General features: G+C 32.9%; 1 protein-coding gene across 5 annotated transcripts in view; it reads left to right on the top strand.

Annotated features, from left to right (window-relative positions):
* The window catches only part of AHCTF1 (AT-hook containing transcription factor 1), a 117,882-nt gene that overhangs the window by 77,978 nt on the left and 19,812 nt on the right, over window positions 1-20,092 (top strand). For all 5 annotated transcript variants that reach the window (XM_072647650.1, XM_072647646.1, XM_072647647.1 and 2 more), the window contains exons 26-30: window positions 46-153; window positions 10,964-11,150; window positions 13,131-13,334; window positions 16,480-16,891; window positions 17,929-18,052. In XM_072647650.1, coding sequence (XP_072503751.1) covers window positions 46-153; window positions 10,964-11,150; window positions 13,131-13,334; window positions 16,480-16,891; window positions 17,929-18,052 — 1,035 coding nt within the window. The remainder of the gene's footprint in view (window positions 1-45; window positions 154-10,963; window positions 11,151-13,130; window positions 13,335-16,479; window positions 16,892-17,928; window positions 18,053-20,092) is intronic.

Genomic DNA, 20,092 nt, shown 5'->3' with positions numbered 1-20,092 from the left:
ACACATATTTAATATTGAGATGTTAAGTTTTTCTTCTTTATATAGCCCTAAAATTGAAGAAACTTCTCCTGTAGTATACTCTCTCCCAGATACAGAATTGCCTGATGCATTTGTTGGAACACCAATTACAAAAGCATCAGAGAAAATTTCCAGGTAAGACTTAGATTTTTAATTCAGAATGCAAAAGGGAAATTATGTAATGATTTCTGTTATGCTTTTAAACTTATAAGTGTTAACTTGATTTTACAATGGCTTTTTTCTTTTTAACATTTAGAATGTTATACATTACAGAGCTAGGAAATAGGAAATATTTAGTATGAATTTGATAGTTTGTGGGTTATATGCTTCTGTTTTTAAAATCACAGAATTTTTTAGGTTTGTTCCATTTTGGGGGTGGTTGTTAAATTTGTGGTTTTACTGGCTCTCTGTTCTTGAATTTTGACCATTAAATATGTCCCTGCTCCTTGTTGTGTGATTAATTCTCCTTGAAATACATAGTTTGTCTCAAACTGCAATAGACTCAGAATTTCCAAGTTTTTTCATATATAGCATTAATTGTATTGTGAAGACTATGAATTTAGAAAATTTTGAGTAGCTGAATTTGTACTATCACATTAAATTTGAGAAGTTGAAGCTTTCACATTAAAATATTGTATTTCTGTCATTGGGAGGAGCCAAAGGAGTGAGAATCATGAAGAAGACTGAAAGCTTTTAGAATTTTGAAGAAGGCCCAAGATTGACTGATTAGGTTTTGATTTGCAAAATGAGGGTAAAATTGTGGTGGTGGTGGTGCTAATTAAAAGAGGGTTGTTTTTTTTTATGGACATTGGCCACTAGAGAGTAGCAAGAACTGAGGACAACAAAGAACTGAGCATCTTGTTTCTAAAAAATAATGGAAAGCAAGGAGAATGGTGATAAGTATATAGTGCATAATGGTTTTTTTTGTGCCCTGGCAAAAGTAATTACTTGCCAAGGCCAAAGTGCATTTTTGTTATCCTTTTGGAAGGGATAGTAGAGGAAGCAGAGAACAGGTTTTTTTTGTTTGTGAGTTTAAGAGAATATTTCTTAAACAAGTTGAGTTAGACAGTTTTAATTTTATAATTAAAGCTTTTACTCAAGCAAAATTAATATCAGCTTATAAAAATTATCAAGTGGGGGAAAATTTTTATATATAATGACTAATAAAAAAATCTCTGAGATAGAAGAAATTGAAAGTTACATAAGATGAAAAACTAATTCCTACATGATTTATTAAAGGATATGAACAGCTTTCAAAAGAATGAATACAAATTTGACCATATAAGTAATGTTCCCAATCACTAATAATAAATAAGTCATATTAAAAACCATTTTGAATTTTCATGTCTTTGCCTATCCCCAAAAGTAGAAATATGGGAAAAACTGGAAATACTCAAAAGTGTTGGAGAAGTTCTAGAAGTTATTAGTTGAAGTGTGAATTGGTCCAGCCTCTCTTAAAAACAATTTAGTATTATGCAAGAACAATAGCTAAAGTAGTCCACATCCTTTGAGTGTGACCCAGCATATAATATAATGCCTCATATAGATTGTCAGTTAAGACTGACAAGGAAACAAAATGATAGTGGTTTGTTTTTTTTAAGTTATACAGAGGAAAAACAGGAATAAAATCTTTACTAAGAGGCATTTAGACAACAACAATAATTGACAGTGGAGAGAAGGCAAAATTGTTTCTGTTATATCCCCCAAATAGAATGATCTTTTAAGGAAAAAGATAAGGAAGGAAACTGAGCCTTAAAGAATCACTGTTGTTGAGAATTGGGAAGGATTTCAGGAGTTATCTAATCCAAAAATGTCATGGGCTGTATATGGGATATGGTCCATAACATTCCTGAATACAACCCGAACCAGATTAAAATAGTGCGCATACAATTTTAATGTGTTGATGTGTTAATAAAATAGAATTATATAAATATGTGGTTTTACAAGTTAATATACGGGGATCCTTATCTGTGAATTAGTGGCCCATATTTCTATTTGTTTGACACCACTGATCTAGTCTGATCCATGCATTAAAGAAGTTCTTACAACATTCCTTACCTGATGTGGTCACTGAGCCCCTGCTTAAGCCTTCTGAGCAAGGAGTATACCACTATTCCACTTTGGAGCCCCAGATGAACTACTTCTCAAAGTACTGAAATAGTTCACGAATGTGAGTGCTAAGCTATTGTCAATATCTTTAGAAAGTTCTTGGAGAATGGGAGAGGTAGCCCAGAAACTGCAAAAGGACATCCATTGCCATTTTCAAAAAGAAGAGGCAAGAATACTCAGTAAAATACAGGTCACTATGCTTAAATTCAAACCCTTGCAAAATTTCTTCACTATATTATAAAGGCATGCAGGCAGGACGTCTGGAAGAAGGAAGCCTCCATTGAGAATATGTCACATTGTAAGGTCATTACTCTTCAGTTTTTGAACTGGTAAATCAAGAGAATGTGATGTACTTTAGTTTATCTAGATTTTAGCAAAGCATTTGACAGTCTCATACTGTTTTTGTGGGAGAGATAAAGAAATAAAATTAAGTGCATTTAAAGCTGGTCTACTGTGCAGAGGAGTTGTTAATGGTTTCATATCAAATTGAGTAGATGTCTTTTTTGGGACTACCTAAGGGATGGGATCTAAGCTGGGCCTTGTGCTATTAACATTGTTAATTAGTGACATAAAGTTTGCAAACGAAGAGATAGCACATGTTGGATGACAGAGTAAAGATCAAAAAGGATCTTGACAAACTAGCACATGTGACTAAATACAGGACGGGGGTGGGTAAGACAAGGCTTTGCTGGTAATAGTCCTGTTGTATTCTGCCCTGGCCAGATCATTTTGGAAATGTTTTGTTCTGGGTGTGATATTTTAGAATGTGCATTAATAAGTTATAGTGTATCTAGAGAAAGGTGGCCTCTGGTGAGCAGTCTTGGTGTACTGTGTCACTTGGGGACTGATTGAAGGAAATGAATATTTTTATTCTGGAAAAATGACTTAGTTGAAAACATAGCTGTAATTTTAAGGGCTTTCATGTGGAAGAGGACTGCTTTTCTTCAGAGAATTTTGAGCGTGTTCAGTAAGCAAGTTGAACAGGGATATTGCAAGAAGTTGTGTTTCCTCCCTCTCTGGAGGTCTTTAAGCAGATATTGTTGTTAGGTATATTGTAAAGGGAATGTTTGTTCATGTTAGGATTTTTCAGTATGATTTGAGGTTTCTCCAAAATTGGAGATCTTTGTAAATTTGTACCAATGAAGACCTCATTTTATTGTTCTGTGGACTATGAAGGATCATATATATCACCTATAGCACAGTAGACAAACTTCTGTGTTAAACCTGTCAATGTTATCATTTTCTGCTGATTGTTCCCCAAGGCCTCAAAAATATCTTTGTGATTTTGCTTTCATTTTCAAGAATTTTCTAAAGACATTTTGATCCAAATTTGTAATTCATTCATTCTTCTGAATGACAAATTCGGTATTTTTAGAAATCAATTATTTGAACTTTGAATATACAAAATAAATTGAATAATGTATATTGAAGTATTCCTTTTATAGAATGCACTTTAATGTGCATATATAGTGCCAAACTTTCAAAGATTGATTTTATTTTTTCTTTTTTTAGGTTTAGTTAAGTTGTTTCCCTTTAATGAGCTTCATAAGAAGGTAATTTTATAAGTGGAAGTCATTTGTATTATTACTGGCATCCATTTTTTTTCCCATCAATAGAACCAATTTTTTTTTAAGCCACCTTTTCACATCTACAGTTACTTGCTTCCATTTGGCAATAATCAAGCTTTCTATAGATGTATTTGTGAACCAATTTGAGTTGCTTCAGTCATTTATTTTGTGCTCCAAACTTTGTTCACTCAAAAGTCTTTGTCAGACCACTGCCAAATTAAAAGTCCCCATTTTATGTGAATTAATTTTAAGTTTCATTTACCTAAAAGACCCAAGTTGAGGATTTTTTTTTTTCAGAACTGCAATCACCACTGTTGGGCAACTCTCAGTAGTTTTTGCTATTTTTTTTACTTAATATTTTTAGTTATACTATAAGCTTTTTTAAAAAATGACCTTTACTAAAGAGATAAAACATTCAATTGATATGTAGATCACTAAGATCTGTTTCATTTTCATCTTTTTTATACTTCTGATTTCTTCTAACTTTCCTGGAAAATGTTCGTCTTTTAAAAGTTATATTCCTTGTGAAATAAACGATAGAATTCAGTGTAACACTTTTTTCCCCCTCATTTTAATTGACAGAAAGTGGTTGTGGGGGCTGTTTTGTACTAATTGTCCAAGGAACAGCACACCCCTTAAAATGGTTCTTTTTTACACAATGCAAGTTAATATATAATTTTGTGTGTAAGAATTACTTTTTTTAATGGAAGCACTGTGTTCTGGCTGTATTGATGGAAAAGTGAGTTCTGGTCATTTTCATTTTTTCTAGTAACTTAAAAATTGGAGTACAAAGTAGAAAAAAACAACTATCCTAAACATGCTCAAAAGCACATACAGGGATGTGTCAAACTTCATAAAGGAAAATTAATAGCTTTCTCATCATAATAAGCAAATATTTTTCAACTCTTGCCTTTTGTAGCATACTTGTTAATAAGTGCTTTCTTGTAAGACAAACGTTACATAATTTATAAAATTGATAACAAAATAATACAATACTAAATATTGTATACATAAGCACAAACTATCTCATCCTACCTCCACTAAGGAAAGAGGAAGGTAGAATAAAAGCTCCACTGTCTTTTGGAGAATACATTACCTATGTGGGTAAAAATGCGAAAATAACATGTTTTGAAATTCCCAGCAGTTCAAGAAGAGAATGTTATCAAATCCTGAGAACATTTGAAAAGACTCTAAGGTTACTCCAACGAAAACTAGTAATTTACAAAAATAAAGGTTTGGTATCCACATGCTTAATATTGATGAAAAAATGGTTTGGATCAGTGCCACAATAAGATACAAGTGTATTGATAAGATATAAATGGCACATAGATGGCACTTAATAAATATTTATTGACTGATTGACCTAAAACTGAATTTTAAAGAGTTAAAGAGACAACATCCACTTTGACTGTCATCTGGGGAAACTGAGATCTACCAGGAGAATCCATCCCTTTATGGTAAAACTTCTAAAGTTGTTCCTATGGTTTCTCCTAATTTTTCATGTTTCTTAAAACACAATTATATTCCATTTACTCATATATTTCAGTTTGTTCAACTGAAAGAGTTCTACTTTTCTTTCAAAAGGGCTGCTAAGAATATTTTTTGTTTTGTCTCGACCTGTGGTTTCTCGCATGGAAAACTCCACCAGTGCAGAACAGCAACTTCTGTAACTTGATATTCTTAGAGAGCTATTTAGAGCACTGAAGACATTGTCATGATCATACAAATGCTATCTTTTTGAAGCAGGATTTGAAAGTAAGAATTCCTATTTCTAAAGCTAGCCCTCTTTTTACTACTTCACCCTGCCTCTTCATTTTGGTGTCTATATAAGATTTTTCTTTCTTCATCCTCATTGAGGCATGGAGGCAAACTCATGGAATTACTAGGTATGAACACTTGAGTGACTTGCATAATAGCATTTTCCAGTGTTCTGGTGTTAAATCAGGTATTAACTATTTCTAGCATTTGTCATTCTGCCATTTTGATGTAGGTATGTCACACCTCAGTGTCTTTTTTAATTGCATTTACTACTAGTTAACTGTAGCATTTTTTGATAGTTATCCATTTTCCATCTTTCCATGAACAGGACAACTGTTCATGTTCTCAGATTTTTGGGGGGTTTTTGTTTGTTTTTTTGTTTTTTTGTGGATAGGGACAAGGAATTGGACTTGTAATTTCATTGGTGTGGGAAATTTCAAGTCAAGTAATTTCCTTTCCAGAGAAAAGAGCAAACTCCCTCTTATCATTGCAAGTTGATACCTTCTCTACACCTTATTGTTTTATAGTTACTTTGAGCACTGATGTTTTTCCCCCATATGATATATGTATATTCTTTAGTTTTTGTCTATTGATCCTGCTCAACTGGCTGTGTGTCTTCTTACCACCACTCCTTTCCCAATGTAACAAACAGTAGGCCATTAAGCACCTTCTTTTTGGAGGTACTTTTGTGCTAGAGCTCTCCATATATTTCTAGGAAATCTTTCTTACTATCTGCCTCACTGTGGTTGTTCAGTGGTTTCTCTCGTGTTTGACTCTTTGTGACCCCATTTGGGGTTTTCTTGATGAAGATACTATAATGCTTTGCCACTTCCTTTTCCATTTTGTTTTACAGATGAGGAACTGAGACAAACAGGTTTAAGTAAATTGCCCAGGGTCACACAGCTAGTAAGTGTCTGAGGTCAGATTTGAACTCAGGAAGATGAGTCTTTCTGTGTTCAGGCTCACAATCTATCTAGGTGTCTTCCTTCACTGTAGGGTCCTGAGTTCACTGACCTCTTGCCATTGAACTGCTCCCCTCAGGGTACATCTCCTGGGGTTCAGATATTCGACTGCTGTGATGTAGAAGGGGAAGTAAAGAAGCTCCTAAACCTTAGCTAACCTTTTCAGTTTTGCCTCTGGACATAGTTTTGAAAGGAACCTCCTTCCACTCTGATTTTTACATAATAGGACCTTAAGTAACTTCTACATTTATATGTTAATTGTGGCACTGATCCTAACCAGTTTTTCATCAAATTCTTCAGTTTTCCCCCATCAGTTCTATTGAATAAGGAGATTTCTATTCAGTAATCTGTTATTTACACTGGACAGTTGTGTACTGTTGTTTCTGTCTCTTACTTATATATACCATCATCATCTTATGATGCTGCTATTTTATCTTATGCTTATTTTTTTAATCTATTGACAAACAGTTTAGCTAATGAATGCTTTATAATATATTCTGCCCTCTCCCATCAAAGATAATTTGTTTTTCCTTTGAGATTCTAGGACTTAAAATACATTTAGTTATTTGGTTCTGTAAGTATTCCCCATATCATAAGGCATGTCATTTGGCAAGCTTAAAATGTTATTTGTTAGGAATTAATTTCATTGAGTAAATAATATTTAGTCAAAGGCAATGTCCTATATATATATATATATATATATATATATATATATATATATATATATATATATATATACACACACACATATATATATTCAATATGTATTTTTTAAAGTTATGAGGGAATATTATTATTTTTCAAATTTTCACTAAGAATGTTAATTGTTAATTCCAAATGTTAATTGAACTAAATTATTGAAAGAAGACTATTCCAAATAGCAGAACAACAAAGAATAGTAACACTGCCTTCATAGAGGCTAGGCCATCAGGATCAGTTAAAGCAGGAGTGCTTAACTTTTTTGTGTCATGGACCCCTTTCACAGTCTGGTGAACCTTTAGATCCTATCTGAGAATAAAGTTTGTTTCAATTTAAAACTTGATAGCTTTTGAATTCATAAAGTATCATAGGATTATAAAGGTAACCAATTGTATTGAAGCTAAATTATCAAAATACTTTTTAAAAATTGTCCCCTGACCCCAGGTGAAGAAGCCCTTAATTAAAGCAGCTGAGATACTTTGACTGGAGAAGATTTGTATGGGGGATATGGAGAGACTTAATTTCAAGTTAAAGAACTCTTAACTGGAAAAAGGATTAGATTTGTCTTGCTTAAAGAAATAAGTATATGGAAGTACAAAAAAGTAGTTGCAAAGAGGCAAATAAATACAGGAATTTTAAGGCAAATAATTTAAGGAAAATCTTCCAGACCACTAGACTGCCCAGAAGTAGAATGGACTTCTAAGAGGTGATGGGTTTCCCTTCATTGAAGGGCTTTAAACAGAAGGCTGTTTGATCATTTACTAGGAATATTGAATTCTTGTTCAGTTATGAATTAAGCCCAATAGTCCCAATATCCTCTTCCATTTGTAATACTTTATGATTCTCTGATCTCTCACAGCTATGTCTATGGATCTCAAAATGATTTCAACACTTATCTTGCATAGAGTTTCAAGTATAAATACGAGAAAATGAAAAACATTTTACTAAATACTCTTTGGTGTACCAGAGTAGTTCAACTTATTTTCACACATTTTATGTTTGGGGGGAAGAGAAGAGGAAGAAAATGGGAGAAATTTGATGTATAACCCCTGAAGATCTAGAAAAGTCAAAATTGCTTCTTTTGGAAATAGTCACTTTTTTGAGGAGGTCAACAAGTGTATGCTATTTTATCAGCTGTAACTTGGATATATATTGGGTCATTGATGTCTCCTTACGTTGAAAAGATCCTTGAAATGTGATTTTAAAAAGAATAATGACAAAGTTCAGAAAAAAGAGGATTATTAATACTTTATCACTGGGTATTCAGCATGTAACACTTCCTCAGATGAACCATTTTGACAGCAAAATAAACATAAAGTATTATTGCTATCCTGTGCCCTCCGAAATAGAAAGTATTTGGGAATATATAATTGTAGGCACAAGTTGTCCATATTCAATTAAATCTTGCTTGTTTTTTCTGTTTTTTAATTACAAATTTTAAAATTGTCATTCATTTGAACTTTTCTGTCAGTAAAATTTTCACATAATGGAATAGACACTGAATTTCAAAGTACCTGGTTCCAGATACTTTCTCATTTACCTCTGTGACCTTGGGCAAGTTAGCTAACCTTTCTGGACCTCAGTTTCCTTATTTGTAAATTGAAAAGTTTGGATGGAGCAGGTCTAAATCTATGATCTTATAATTTTTAATCCATGAAGTGCAAAAGAAATATGTATTACATACATATATATATACATATATGTATGTATTCAACATAAGTGCTAAATTGTTTATATCATAGATGGGAGGAGTATCACTGATTTTAATATTTGTGTTAATTCCTTAGTTTCATTTCAAAACAATCCATTAGATATTTTCTGGAATATCAACATAATTTTCAATGAGATATATAGTCCATTCATTGTATGTAATTCATGTACATTGTTAAATGTTTAAAAGTGAGGGAAAATCTAGGTTTTAGGTTTCTTGCACAATTTTAGTCGATGATTGGTTATGCTTTATTTGAAGAAAGTTTTTCTTTACTATATTTTTTAATATCCCCTCTTTTCCTGATGTATCTCATCTTAAGCTGTCTGATATTTTAAATGTAAATTATGCATATAACATAGTCAAAGCTGTTGGTCATTGTTAAGAAGTTTAACGTCTCATCTCACTTCCCAAATGATTTTTCTAAAAATATTTTCATGGTAAAAGGCAATAGAAGATTCCTTTCATGGATGTCATATTGCCTTTCAGCAAAGTGAGACACTCCTGATTTTATTGTTGTTTTTTTCATCAAAGCATTTTTTAATGATATGCTCTTTAGTAGTGTTTGGGAAGTTGGTAGCAAGTAAATTTCTAATACTTTTTAGAAATAATGGCCCAGAACTTACATGACTAGAATATTCTAATATTTTGAGCTCTTTTCTATAAACACAGTCTCACCAATCATTTAGTTAAGTGTAATTTCTTTTCCTTGTGAGAAAATTCCTGAAGCTGGGGAAACCCTTGAAAATGTTGATAAATTGTTATGAGTCCCAGAAAAAAATCATAGACCATATTTAATACCCAGCAAAGGCAAACAAGATCTGTAGCTGTGATCTGTTAACTTTATCATCTATATATAAGCATTCTTTGTGTATATCAAGGATATTCTTGATGAAAACAAAAAGGAAATTTCCAGCCTTTTTGAAGACAGTTGTTTACAACATATCTCTGTTTCAGACAGACATTTGCCTGAAAGATGCCATATTCCATTTCACCTATTTCTTAAATTAGCAAGACATAATCAGGATTAATATAGTAAACATTATGATAATTCCAAATTTAATTTATATATCTAATTCCTTTATCAATCAAATTACCAAAGAACTTTCTTCACAAGTTATTTAAAATCATAATTTCATATTTGTGTATATATATATATGTATAAATGTACATACACACATTCACACATATATGTTTGTGCATTGAATTAAAAGCACAATAAGATCATTAATCAGAATGGGATGTCTGCTAATTTAATTTGATTGATTATCTTCCCAACTATCTGAAAATTATCAAAAACCTGAAAAACAGAGTAATGTACTGAAGGAATGCAATAGCAATATCTTATGTTCTGCCATATACAATAGAGATTAGTGTTTGATAAATTGTTAAATAAAGATTAAGGAAGAGATATGCTTGATCAGCAAGCAGAAATAGTTTTCAAGAGTAAAATTATTAATAATATTTCTTAAGATGCTTTGCCTCGGTAATCAAAGGAATTGATTAAAGTTGCAGATTAAAGCAACTCTGAGGTGCTAGCCCTCAAATTGAGGGACATAATTAAAAGCAGTTGAAATTGTCAGGTTAACATTGAAATAGATTCAGTCATTCATTGATGGTGGTAAGAACTGGTAGGTGCTTTCTTTTTGGAAAGCAATCTTGTAGTATAATTCCATTGTTGGGAAAATACCTAGAAGAGTGCTACCAAAAAAAGAAAACTACCTCTTTGGACATTTTACACCAGCTTGCTTTTTGAGGCAAAATCTAGCAAAAAATAAATCTAAATTCTCACCCATAAGTGATTGGTCAGTTAAATTATAGTATATTAATGGAATAAAATTTTAGTATAGTGAATACTGAATGTGTAGGTAGTAGAAAGATAGTTATATAATAATGCAAAGTGGGAAAGGCTGAACTAGAAGAACAAAGTATGCATTGATGCATTCTGTATACAAGACAAGCTGAATAAGAATGAATGGACTGAGAATGGTGATGGGAATTTGAAAGAAGTGACTAAAGTTATGGCATTTCATACATCAAAATTGGATTTAAACAGTTGTATTGGTTTTTATAATTTTATAACAAAATTATTAACAAACTAAATAACTGTTTTCATTGTAAACCTCTTTTTGTTTGTATAGACTATTGGATTTGGTTGTTCGTCCCATTCCTCAGCCCTCTCCTAACTTGGATTATAATCAGCTTAGTCCAGCAAGAGCTGTGGTATACATAACATCTGATTCATTGCCATCGACATCACAGCTAACATCTGAGAACATTACAAGAGCATCTGAACTAAATTTGCTTGAAACCCCTCTCGTGGTGAAGGTGAGTAGAAATACTGCATATTTAACTAGATCTTGAAGGCCCAAGGAAAGAAAGGTAAAACATCTTGCTTCCTGGATGCTAGCTATGATTGTGAATATTTTAAAAATCTGTCGTTGGTTCATTCAGACATTTCTTAAGCTCAGGTGTACAAAGTTCTGTTGGGCTTGAGAAATCTGGAAATGCTCAACTGAAAAATGACCCTGCTTTCCAGGACCTGGGTTTTTAGGCCTAGTCTGGGAACAAAGACCTCTTAAGTTACTGTAATGTGAATTAGGATATAGGTGGAGACACCCTGAGCCACTTCGTGAAGGACAGAAAGTCTTTTACTCCCAATGGTATAGCAATTCCATTCTTTAGCAGATGTATGGAGAAATGAGCAGATAAGATCCAGTCACAGTTGAAAAGAAAATAGTAGTCTAGTGTAGAATGTGTGAGGGGAGAGTGGGTTCTTGACCATGTTCCAAATACTTGAAGTTACTAGGTAAATGAATAATCAGCAAGTAGTAAGTATATGCTGACGATTGGGCTTAGTGCAGAGGCACCAATGCAAAGAAAGAATTCCTCCTTCAAAATGAAGAAGATAAATACATATAAAACCATATAGAGCATAAATATAAAATGAATATATACCAAGTAGTTAAAGTAATATCGTACTCGTATTTGGGAAAATCAGGAAAGGAATCATGTGGAAGATACTGCTTGATCTGTGTCTTAAGATGAGGGACTTAATGAAGCAGAGGTAAAGAAGGAGTGCATATAGGTAAGTGGAATGGACAGAGCAAAATCACTGTGGAAAAGACTAATGGGCTGTACAGCAAAGCCTAGGAGGGAAAATAGTGTAAGACTGGAAAGATCAGTTTGAAGCAGTATGCGTAGGCTTTAAAAAAGTAAAAACAAGAGATTATATTTTATCTTAAAGGCAGTAAATAGAAAGCTGCCGGAATTTACTGAGTCAGAGAGTCACATGGTCAGATCTTTTTTTATGGAAAATTGCTTTGGTGTGTTTAAAGTGATTTGGAGTGGGGAAAAGCTAGAGGGAGAGCAACCTATGCAGTAAGGGGCTATTATAAAAATGTAGGCAAGGGGCGATGAAGGTCTGATTTAAAGTGGTAACTATATAAGTAAAGAGAAAGGTTCCCATTCAAGAGATGTTATAGAGGTTGGAATGGCAAAATTGGGCAGCTGGTTGGATATGTAGGCCAAGGAAGAGTGAGAAGAGCCACACTAATGCCAGAGTTATGAATCTGGAAATATGGCGGCACTTTCATCAAAATTTGGGAATTTGGAAGAGCAACTAGATTGATCTCCATCTAGATTGATCTCCAAAACTATGGTCCCAATAATTAATAATAACTATTAAGTGCCAACTCTATGTCAGACGCTGTTTTAGGCCTCTCTGAATACCAGTATATATCAGTTGTGTACAGAATATTTTTATAAAATTTGCCCCCCCCAATTCTTTAAAAATATATCTCAATTTAAAAGGAAATAATTCATCCTTTTTCTCTGAACTTTTATATAATGACTAAAAATCATTGATGACTTCTTGCCCTGCCAAGTTCTAGAACAACGATTTTGGTTTGTCTCTGAAATAAATAAGCATAGGTGTACCAATGTGGGGACTGATATCATAGTCAGGAAAACTTGAATTCAAATTTTATAACTAAAACAGTTGTTGGTTGTTGTTGTATCTTACTCTTTGTGATCTCATTTGAGGTTATTGTGGCAAAGGTACTGGAGAGGTTTGTATTAACATCAATAATAAGATACTTAAAGGTAACACAATTTGTTTTCTTCAGAAATATTCTAAAATTAAAATTTTTTGACTGATTATTTTTTAGTTGAAACTTTTTTAATGTTAAATTTTTGTTTGAATTTGTTTGAACACCTTCAAATTAAGTGCACTTCAACATGTATTTATGGAAATCAGTTTTTTAAATGGAGTTTAATAGTAAAATTCCATTCATTTCTCTTTTATAGAGAGCTAAAGCTTTGGCCACATCAATTTCTGCTGCTGGATTTCCTGAGTTTACTCCTCATTCCATTCTAAGGTCTAGTCTTCGTACAACACCTTTAGCATCTCCTTCTGGGTCACCTGGAAGATCTGTTACCCCTCCCCCACGTGCAAAAGAAACTAGGATCTCCTTCATGGAAGAAGATCTGGCTACAAAATGGAATACTGGAGTAAGTTTGGTGTTGATCATAACTCTGTGAAGTAGTTAAAGCAAAACATTTGTGACTTTATACATGAGAAAACTGATGCTCAGAAAAGTTAACTGATTGTCATAATGTTATAATTTAAATTTGTAGAAGCTAGGTAAGTCTAGAACCAAATTCTGTGTTCTTTCCACTACTGGAATACTGACTGGAATGAAAAATGTAAATATAATTACTTGGCTACCCTTTTTACTACGCTGTAAAAGTTATATTCATGGTATAAGTGCCTTCAGTTTAGTTGCCTGATTAAAATAATGACTTCTTTTCGCCTGATTATTAACAATAAAAGGAAAATAAGAGTTAAATTAATTTTGTCATGAGACAAAAATCTTGCTTTTCAGTAGTACCAGGCTATAGATACTGTATGTCTATAAACTAAAGATTACTATTTTATATAGTATAAGTAACAAAATAAGTTTACTTTGGAATTTCAGGCACACTCATGGTAATTTCCTTTTCTTCACTTAGGCTGTTGCTAATGTTTCTAGTACAATATTGAACAATACTGGTGACAATAGGCATCTTTGTTTCAGTCCTGATCTTTTTGGGAAGGCTTCTCACTTATTTCCATTACGGATGTACTTGCTGAGAGTTTTAGATGGATGCTTCTTATCATTTTAAGGAAAAATCGAGTTACCCGTATACTTTCAAATGTTCTAAATAGGAATGAGTATTGTATTTAGTGAGAAGCCTTTTCTGCATATATGTTGACATAGTCATATGATTTTTGGTTTTTTTGTTGTTGTTATTGACAAAATCAATTATGTTTATGGTTTTTCCCCTGCATTCTTGGTATAAATCCCACTTGGTTACAATTGTATAATCTTTGTGATATGGAGTAGTCTCCTAGCTAATATTTTATTCAGGATTTTTGTGTTCCTTAGTGAAATTTATCTATAATTTTCTTTCTCTGTTTTTGTTCTTTCTGGTTTAGGTATTGGCACCATGTTTGTTTCATAAAAGGAGTTTGGTAGGACTCCTTTGCCTGTTATTTCAAATAATTTATTTGATATTGAAATTAGTTGATGTTTAAATATTTGGTAGAATTCACTTGTAAATCCATCTGGTCCTGATGCCTTTTTTCTTCAGAAACCCATTTATGGCCTATGCAGTGCTCTCAGTAATTAGGAATGGAACATAGTTTCTGGACTATGCTGCTAGAAAGAAAAGATGAATGGTTTTGCATTTGGGCCATTTTATATAAGCAGAGAAAAGGACTGATATGAATTTCACATTAATCATGGTAGTTTGTTGAGATAAGAATTAGGCTTGTGATTTGCATAGGGGATTCCCAGGTAAGAAAACTCTGTCATATCTGTTCTCTACTACATCTTCTCTGCTGCTTTTCTTGTAAAGTTGCCTAAAGTACTGAGAGGCAAAGTGAACCCAAAGTCACGCAGTAAGAATGTGTCAGTCTAGCTTTCTCTCTGTTAAACCACTTCTCAGTAAAACCTCCTCTCAATAGTAGTAGTTGTTTTTATTAATAAATAAATAAATTTTATTAATGTCAATGTTGACGTTCTTCCCCTCCCTACTCCTCTCAGAGCCATCCCATGTAACCAATAATATTTTATTTTTTTAAAAAAAAATTATAAATTAAAAAAAAATAATCAGCATAACCAACCAATATTACAAAAAGTCTGAAAACAGGTACCGTATACTCTCATGTACACACTTATGGACCTCCCCACCTTTTTGGTGGGTTCAGGGTATCTTCTTCTATCTCTTCTTTTGAGCCATACTTGTTCTTTATAATTTTGCAGCATTCACTTTTTGTGTGGTTCTCTTTATTTTATTGTAGTCATTGTTTATGTTATTTTATTGGCTCTGCTTGTTTCACTCTGCATCAGTTCATGTAGATTTTCCATCATCTGCATGTTCATCATGTTTATTATTTCTTATAGCACAGTGATATTGCATTACATTTATGTACCACAGTCTGTTCAGCCATTCCCCAATTGATGGACATGCACTTGTTTCCACTTCTTTGCTGTCATAAAAAGTGCTGCTATAAATAACATTATTTACATGGGAACTTTCTTCTTACCCGTGACCTATTTGTGGTATAAGCCTAGTACTGGAATCTCTGGATGAAAAGTTAAGGACATTTAGTTACTTTATTTTCATAATTCTAAATGATATTCAACCAGCAGTGTACTAGTGTTCCTATTTTCCCACAGTGCTTCCAACATTGACTGTCTCCATCTTTTGACTTTTCTGCCAGTTTGTAAGGTTTGAAGATTGTTTTAATTTTAATGTCTTTTATTAGTGACCCAGAGCATTATGACTATTAATAGTTTGCACTTCTTTTGATAATTGTTTATTCATTCATAGCCTTTAACTTGTTTTTTGATCTATAAAAATTGGAGAAAGGCCTTTGGTTTTCTCACTTCTCTCTTTTTTTTTCTTGTTGATGTTATAATGGATACCAAACCCTTGTTCTTATGCAACAATTTCTCTTCTCATCCTTGATGCATTAATTTTGATTGTGCAGAAGTTATCCTGTTTCTTGTAGAATAAGTGTTAAAAAAAAAAAAAAGTACCTATTAAGACTCTTAAATTTTCCCCAATCCCCTCTCTCCCCCAAAAACAACAGCAGCCACTAGAAACAGAGTTCCTTATGGACTACTGTGTGTCTTCCGTCTTTACACTGGGAAATTAAGTATTAGTTTACCTTGATATTGTAGAATAAGTAATTCTCCCCACAGTTCTTTCAGTGGTTAGCTTTCTAAATTATAGGCCTATCATTTCTAATCTCTTCATTAGGTAGTTTCCATTGATTTTGATAAGTACTATAAAGCCTATCTATCCAAAAAGATTCCAATGTTAAAATTAATCTTTGGGGTTTATAAGTCATTGCTTATTTGTAGGTCCCTAAATTCAAGTGCAACTATGTTCCTTGGTAGAGGAGATTCAGAGCAGGTAGATTTTAAGACAGAAATGTAGAACAGTATTGCATATGACCTGTTTACTGAAAAGGGCCAAGTTAGGGAAGCACCATACTGAAGGTACCCAAGTAATCATAACCATCAAACAATTTAATCTAGTATTGAGCCTGATCATTTTTAGTTTTGAAATTTTAACGTCTTTTATAACTTTTTTTTTTAAAAAGGTTACCGAAGACAGTAAGGCAAAATTATTTGTACCCTCACCTTTGCATAAATGTGGAGTTCATTCAGAGAATATGTGGCTGAAGAGCAAAAATAAGACTTCGGCTTTGGTCCCTAGTGACCAACAAGAGGAGCATGAAGAGACTGTTGAATTAATACAGCATTCACCCATGGAAAATTCAGAAAAATTAGAAGTGACTAAAGAGAACAACAATATTCCTACCAGAACAGCCCAAACCTCCTTGGAGTATGAGGCTGCTCCATTGCCACATGACATTGAAGATGAAGATGATATCATTTTCATTTTTTCCAAGCCAGCGAACATTTCAGCTGATTTAACTGGTGATTTAGAAGTGCAAAAGAAGCAGGAAGGTGACAAAGAAGATACTGGGCCAGAGACAGAAGAGCAAATTGGTATGTTTTTGAGTACTTTTTCTTACTAAGTATATGATTTTTATAATGATTGTATACTATTGAGTACTTAATTTGTAGAATAGAGTTTTAATCTGTTAACTTCTCTGTATGATAATCAAAATTATGAAGTGCTTGACCATTAAACTTAAGTTCTAAAGAAAACATTATCAATCATGACTATAAAAATATTAATGCATTTGGGGAAATTTTTTTAATCATTCAGGTTCCAAAGAATTTGAGCAAGAAGAGTAATTTGGTGATGCATGTAACAACAGCACCTTGTATATAATGTGACATGGTATTTGTGAGATCTCACAGTTCTGACAAGCCTGATTGTATGACTGTTTAGCCTCACTAGTAGATTAAAAGCAGCAAAGTAGAAATGAAGGAGGAGCTGTTGGGAAACAGCGGGAAATAACAACTCTTGTTTTATTACCCTGAAGCAGAGGTAGAAACAGAAAAACAATGAAAAGAAAAAATCTACTGCTATTTAATTTGAAGGGTCAGACCTCCATATCATATTATAGTCCTGATTATAGTAAGTCATTGGAAAGGTTAAGTTCAGTATTCATTTTATTTTTTAAATTAGGCAGTAAAATATGTATTTATGGAAAGTCTATCTTTTTCTTTAAATAAAAAGGTCTCTAATATTTTAAATTAAGGTGACTTTCAGTGGCTAGAAGATGTCAGGAAAAAATGAGATAATGTGAGGTATTCTTATTAATAAAATAATATAATTATTTTTTGATTTAGTAAAATCATAGAAAGTTATTGCTGGAAAAGGATCTTTCCTATCCTGTAGCTTTAATTGGTTCATCTTACAAATGAGGAAACCGAAGTCAAAAAGATTAAGTGATTTGCCCAAAGTTTCAGCTTTCTAGTAACAGAAGGAGGATTAATAACCAAAGCTTCCTAATTTCTAATCCCTAGCTTTTTTACTATATCATATTGTCTCTCAAAAAAAAAAAATAAGATTTAACATTTAGCATAAATAATTGGAAGGAGATTGGTAACTTTTAGCCATTTGTAACTTACAGGTATTTTGAAAGAGGATGAAGACAAATTGGGCTCGGTTTCAGTAGCTGAAATTTCAGAATTAAATCACCCAAGCTCCATTCAAGTTTCTGAACCTTCACCCTGTGCCTTATCAGACCATGAAAGGTAAGTTTTTTGAAAGAAAATAAGTCTTAAAAAACAAGCCACTAAAAAAAATAAAAAAGAATCTTTTAATAAGATGATAAACATTAAAGACTGTTCCTAAAACAGTGTTTGTTTCCATTACATTTTATTTAGATCTTTGAAGTTTTCATTTTAATAATAGCAAGTTTTCTCTTAATGACTAGAATTATGATACAGTTACTTAGCGAGAAAGCTTTCTTCCCCAAAGCAGTCCATTATTTTTAGACTTCATTTCTTATGTCTCCTCTGGCACTGAGAAGGACTCTGATTCAGTATTGCTTATGTACAGTTTAAGATAGAATGTAAGTCCAAAATAGTGACCAGTAGGAACAAGTAGTATACCAGTATGGGAACTGTGATCAGATTTGTACTACATGTACAAGATCTAGGCTCCACTATTGCTGTCAATATTCTTCCCTGGACTGGACACTGCTGTCGTTTGATTTTGATCAGAAAGTTCATATGGCTCCCATTATAGCATGGTGTATAATAAACAGTAAAGTTGACCTGATCCAACAGAATTGGAATGTAAAGTGGACATTTTTAATGTGTCCTATGTCATACCAGAGTTGTGTTACATAGGAAATTCTTGTACTTCAGTTTCTAGAGATTGACATAATATAGTTGGAAAAAGAGAAAATAAAGATGGCCAAAGAGAAAAATTGACTTTATTTTCCTTTGGAAAAAAGTGGGTGTTGCATAGATCTGTCTGCTCTTCATTCATATTTCCTTCTCTTTATTTCATATACACCTGTATCTTTGATTCCCAGTAACCCTTCAATGGTTCAAGGCTCCAGAATTACCCCTGTCTTCTTTCCAAATTAAAATTCTTTTAGTGCCTCAACCAAATGTTGAACAGATCCTCTGATTAGAGTGAATGACCTAAGATGGGAGTAAATGTAGTTTTATCTGTCTCTAGAGACTGAACCCATTAACCCCATTCTCTAATTGTTAGGGTTATATGGGGAAGTTTTTTGTTTTTGTTTTTTGTTTCAAGCTGATATGTTAAAGTTCCTGTATTGTTTGCCTCTTCCTACTCCCCTCTCTTCCCACTCCCCACAAATTCCTCAGGGAACAAAATACATAGAATTTACATTCTGTTAGCATTGGGGGTAGAATGCAAGATTTACTAGATGCTCAATAAAAACAGGAAGGTAAAACGATACTTCTGGAATACTAAAGTAGTGAAACTGATTTCCCAAGGCACACATGAAAATCATTGTCATTATGGAATAGTCACATCTTATCTAAAATAATGTGCTCAATTGTGTGCTTCAGGAGTTCACAGAAGAAAGATCAGTATGAATTGGAGTAGCTGGGGAAGGCTTTGTGGAAGAGGTGGGACCTAAGCTGTTACTTCAAGATCAAAAATATACATTACAGTTAACAGCACAAGATTATCAAATTGTCTTATATTCGGTACTGGAATTTGTTTTTATTGTGTATTGCATTGAGTGGCTCATTAATTTAAGTTTTAAATCTGGATTTTAAAAAAATTGTGACATAGCAACTTCATGAAACTTAAATAGGTAATAAAAAGTTGTTCATAGCTGTCTATGACAGTGTAAACACATATAGACAATTTTGTTAAAGATTCTTATATTTTATGAAACTTTTGTTATTGTAAAGAAATATAATTCAATTATTGATGCTAAGGACAAGGAAGAGCTGATGTACATGGTTGTGAATATAGCCTATATCCAAATCATTTATATGTCACTTTAAAATTCGTTATGACTTTCTTATATTCTTTGCTTATGTACTAACAGGAAATATCTGTGGAAATTTCCTTTATCAACCAGTAGATTCAGATCTTAATACATAAATAGTGAAGGCTCTGTGATATCAGATGGTGAAGAATATGTGGACTCCTCTGCCTAGGCAGATCAGCAATTAGTTTACGACTTAGCAAATTTGTGCTCCATATTTCCTTGAGACACAACTAACTAATTTATTCAGGATAACACAGTAAGCCAGAGAAACGATTTGAACCCGCAGGTATTACTGATTCTAGCGTTATCA

Source organism: Notamacropus eugenii, chromosome 2 (genome assembly GCF_028372415.1).
Source record: "Notamacropus eugenii isolate mMacEug1 chromosome 2, mMacEug1.pri_v2, whole genome shotgun sequence".
Taxonomy (NCBI): domain Eukaryota; kingdom Metazoa; phylum Chordata; class Mammalia; order Diprotodontia; family Macropodidae; genus Notamacropus; species Notamacropus eugenii.
Note: the sequence above shows the minus strand (reverse complement) of the source record. Positions and strands in the feature narration are given on the sequence as shown.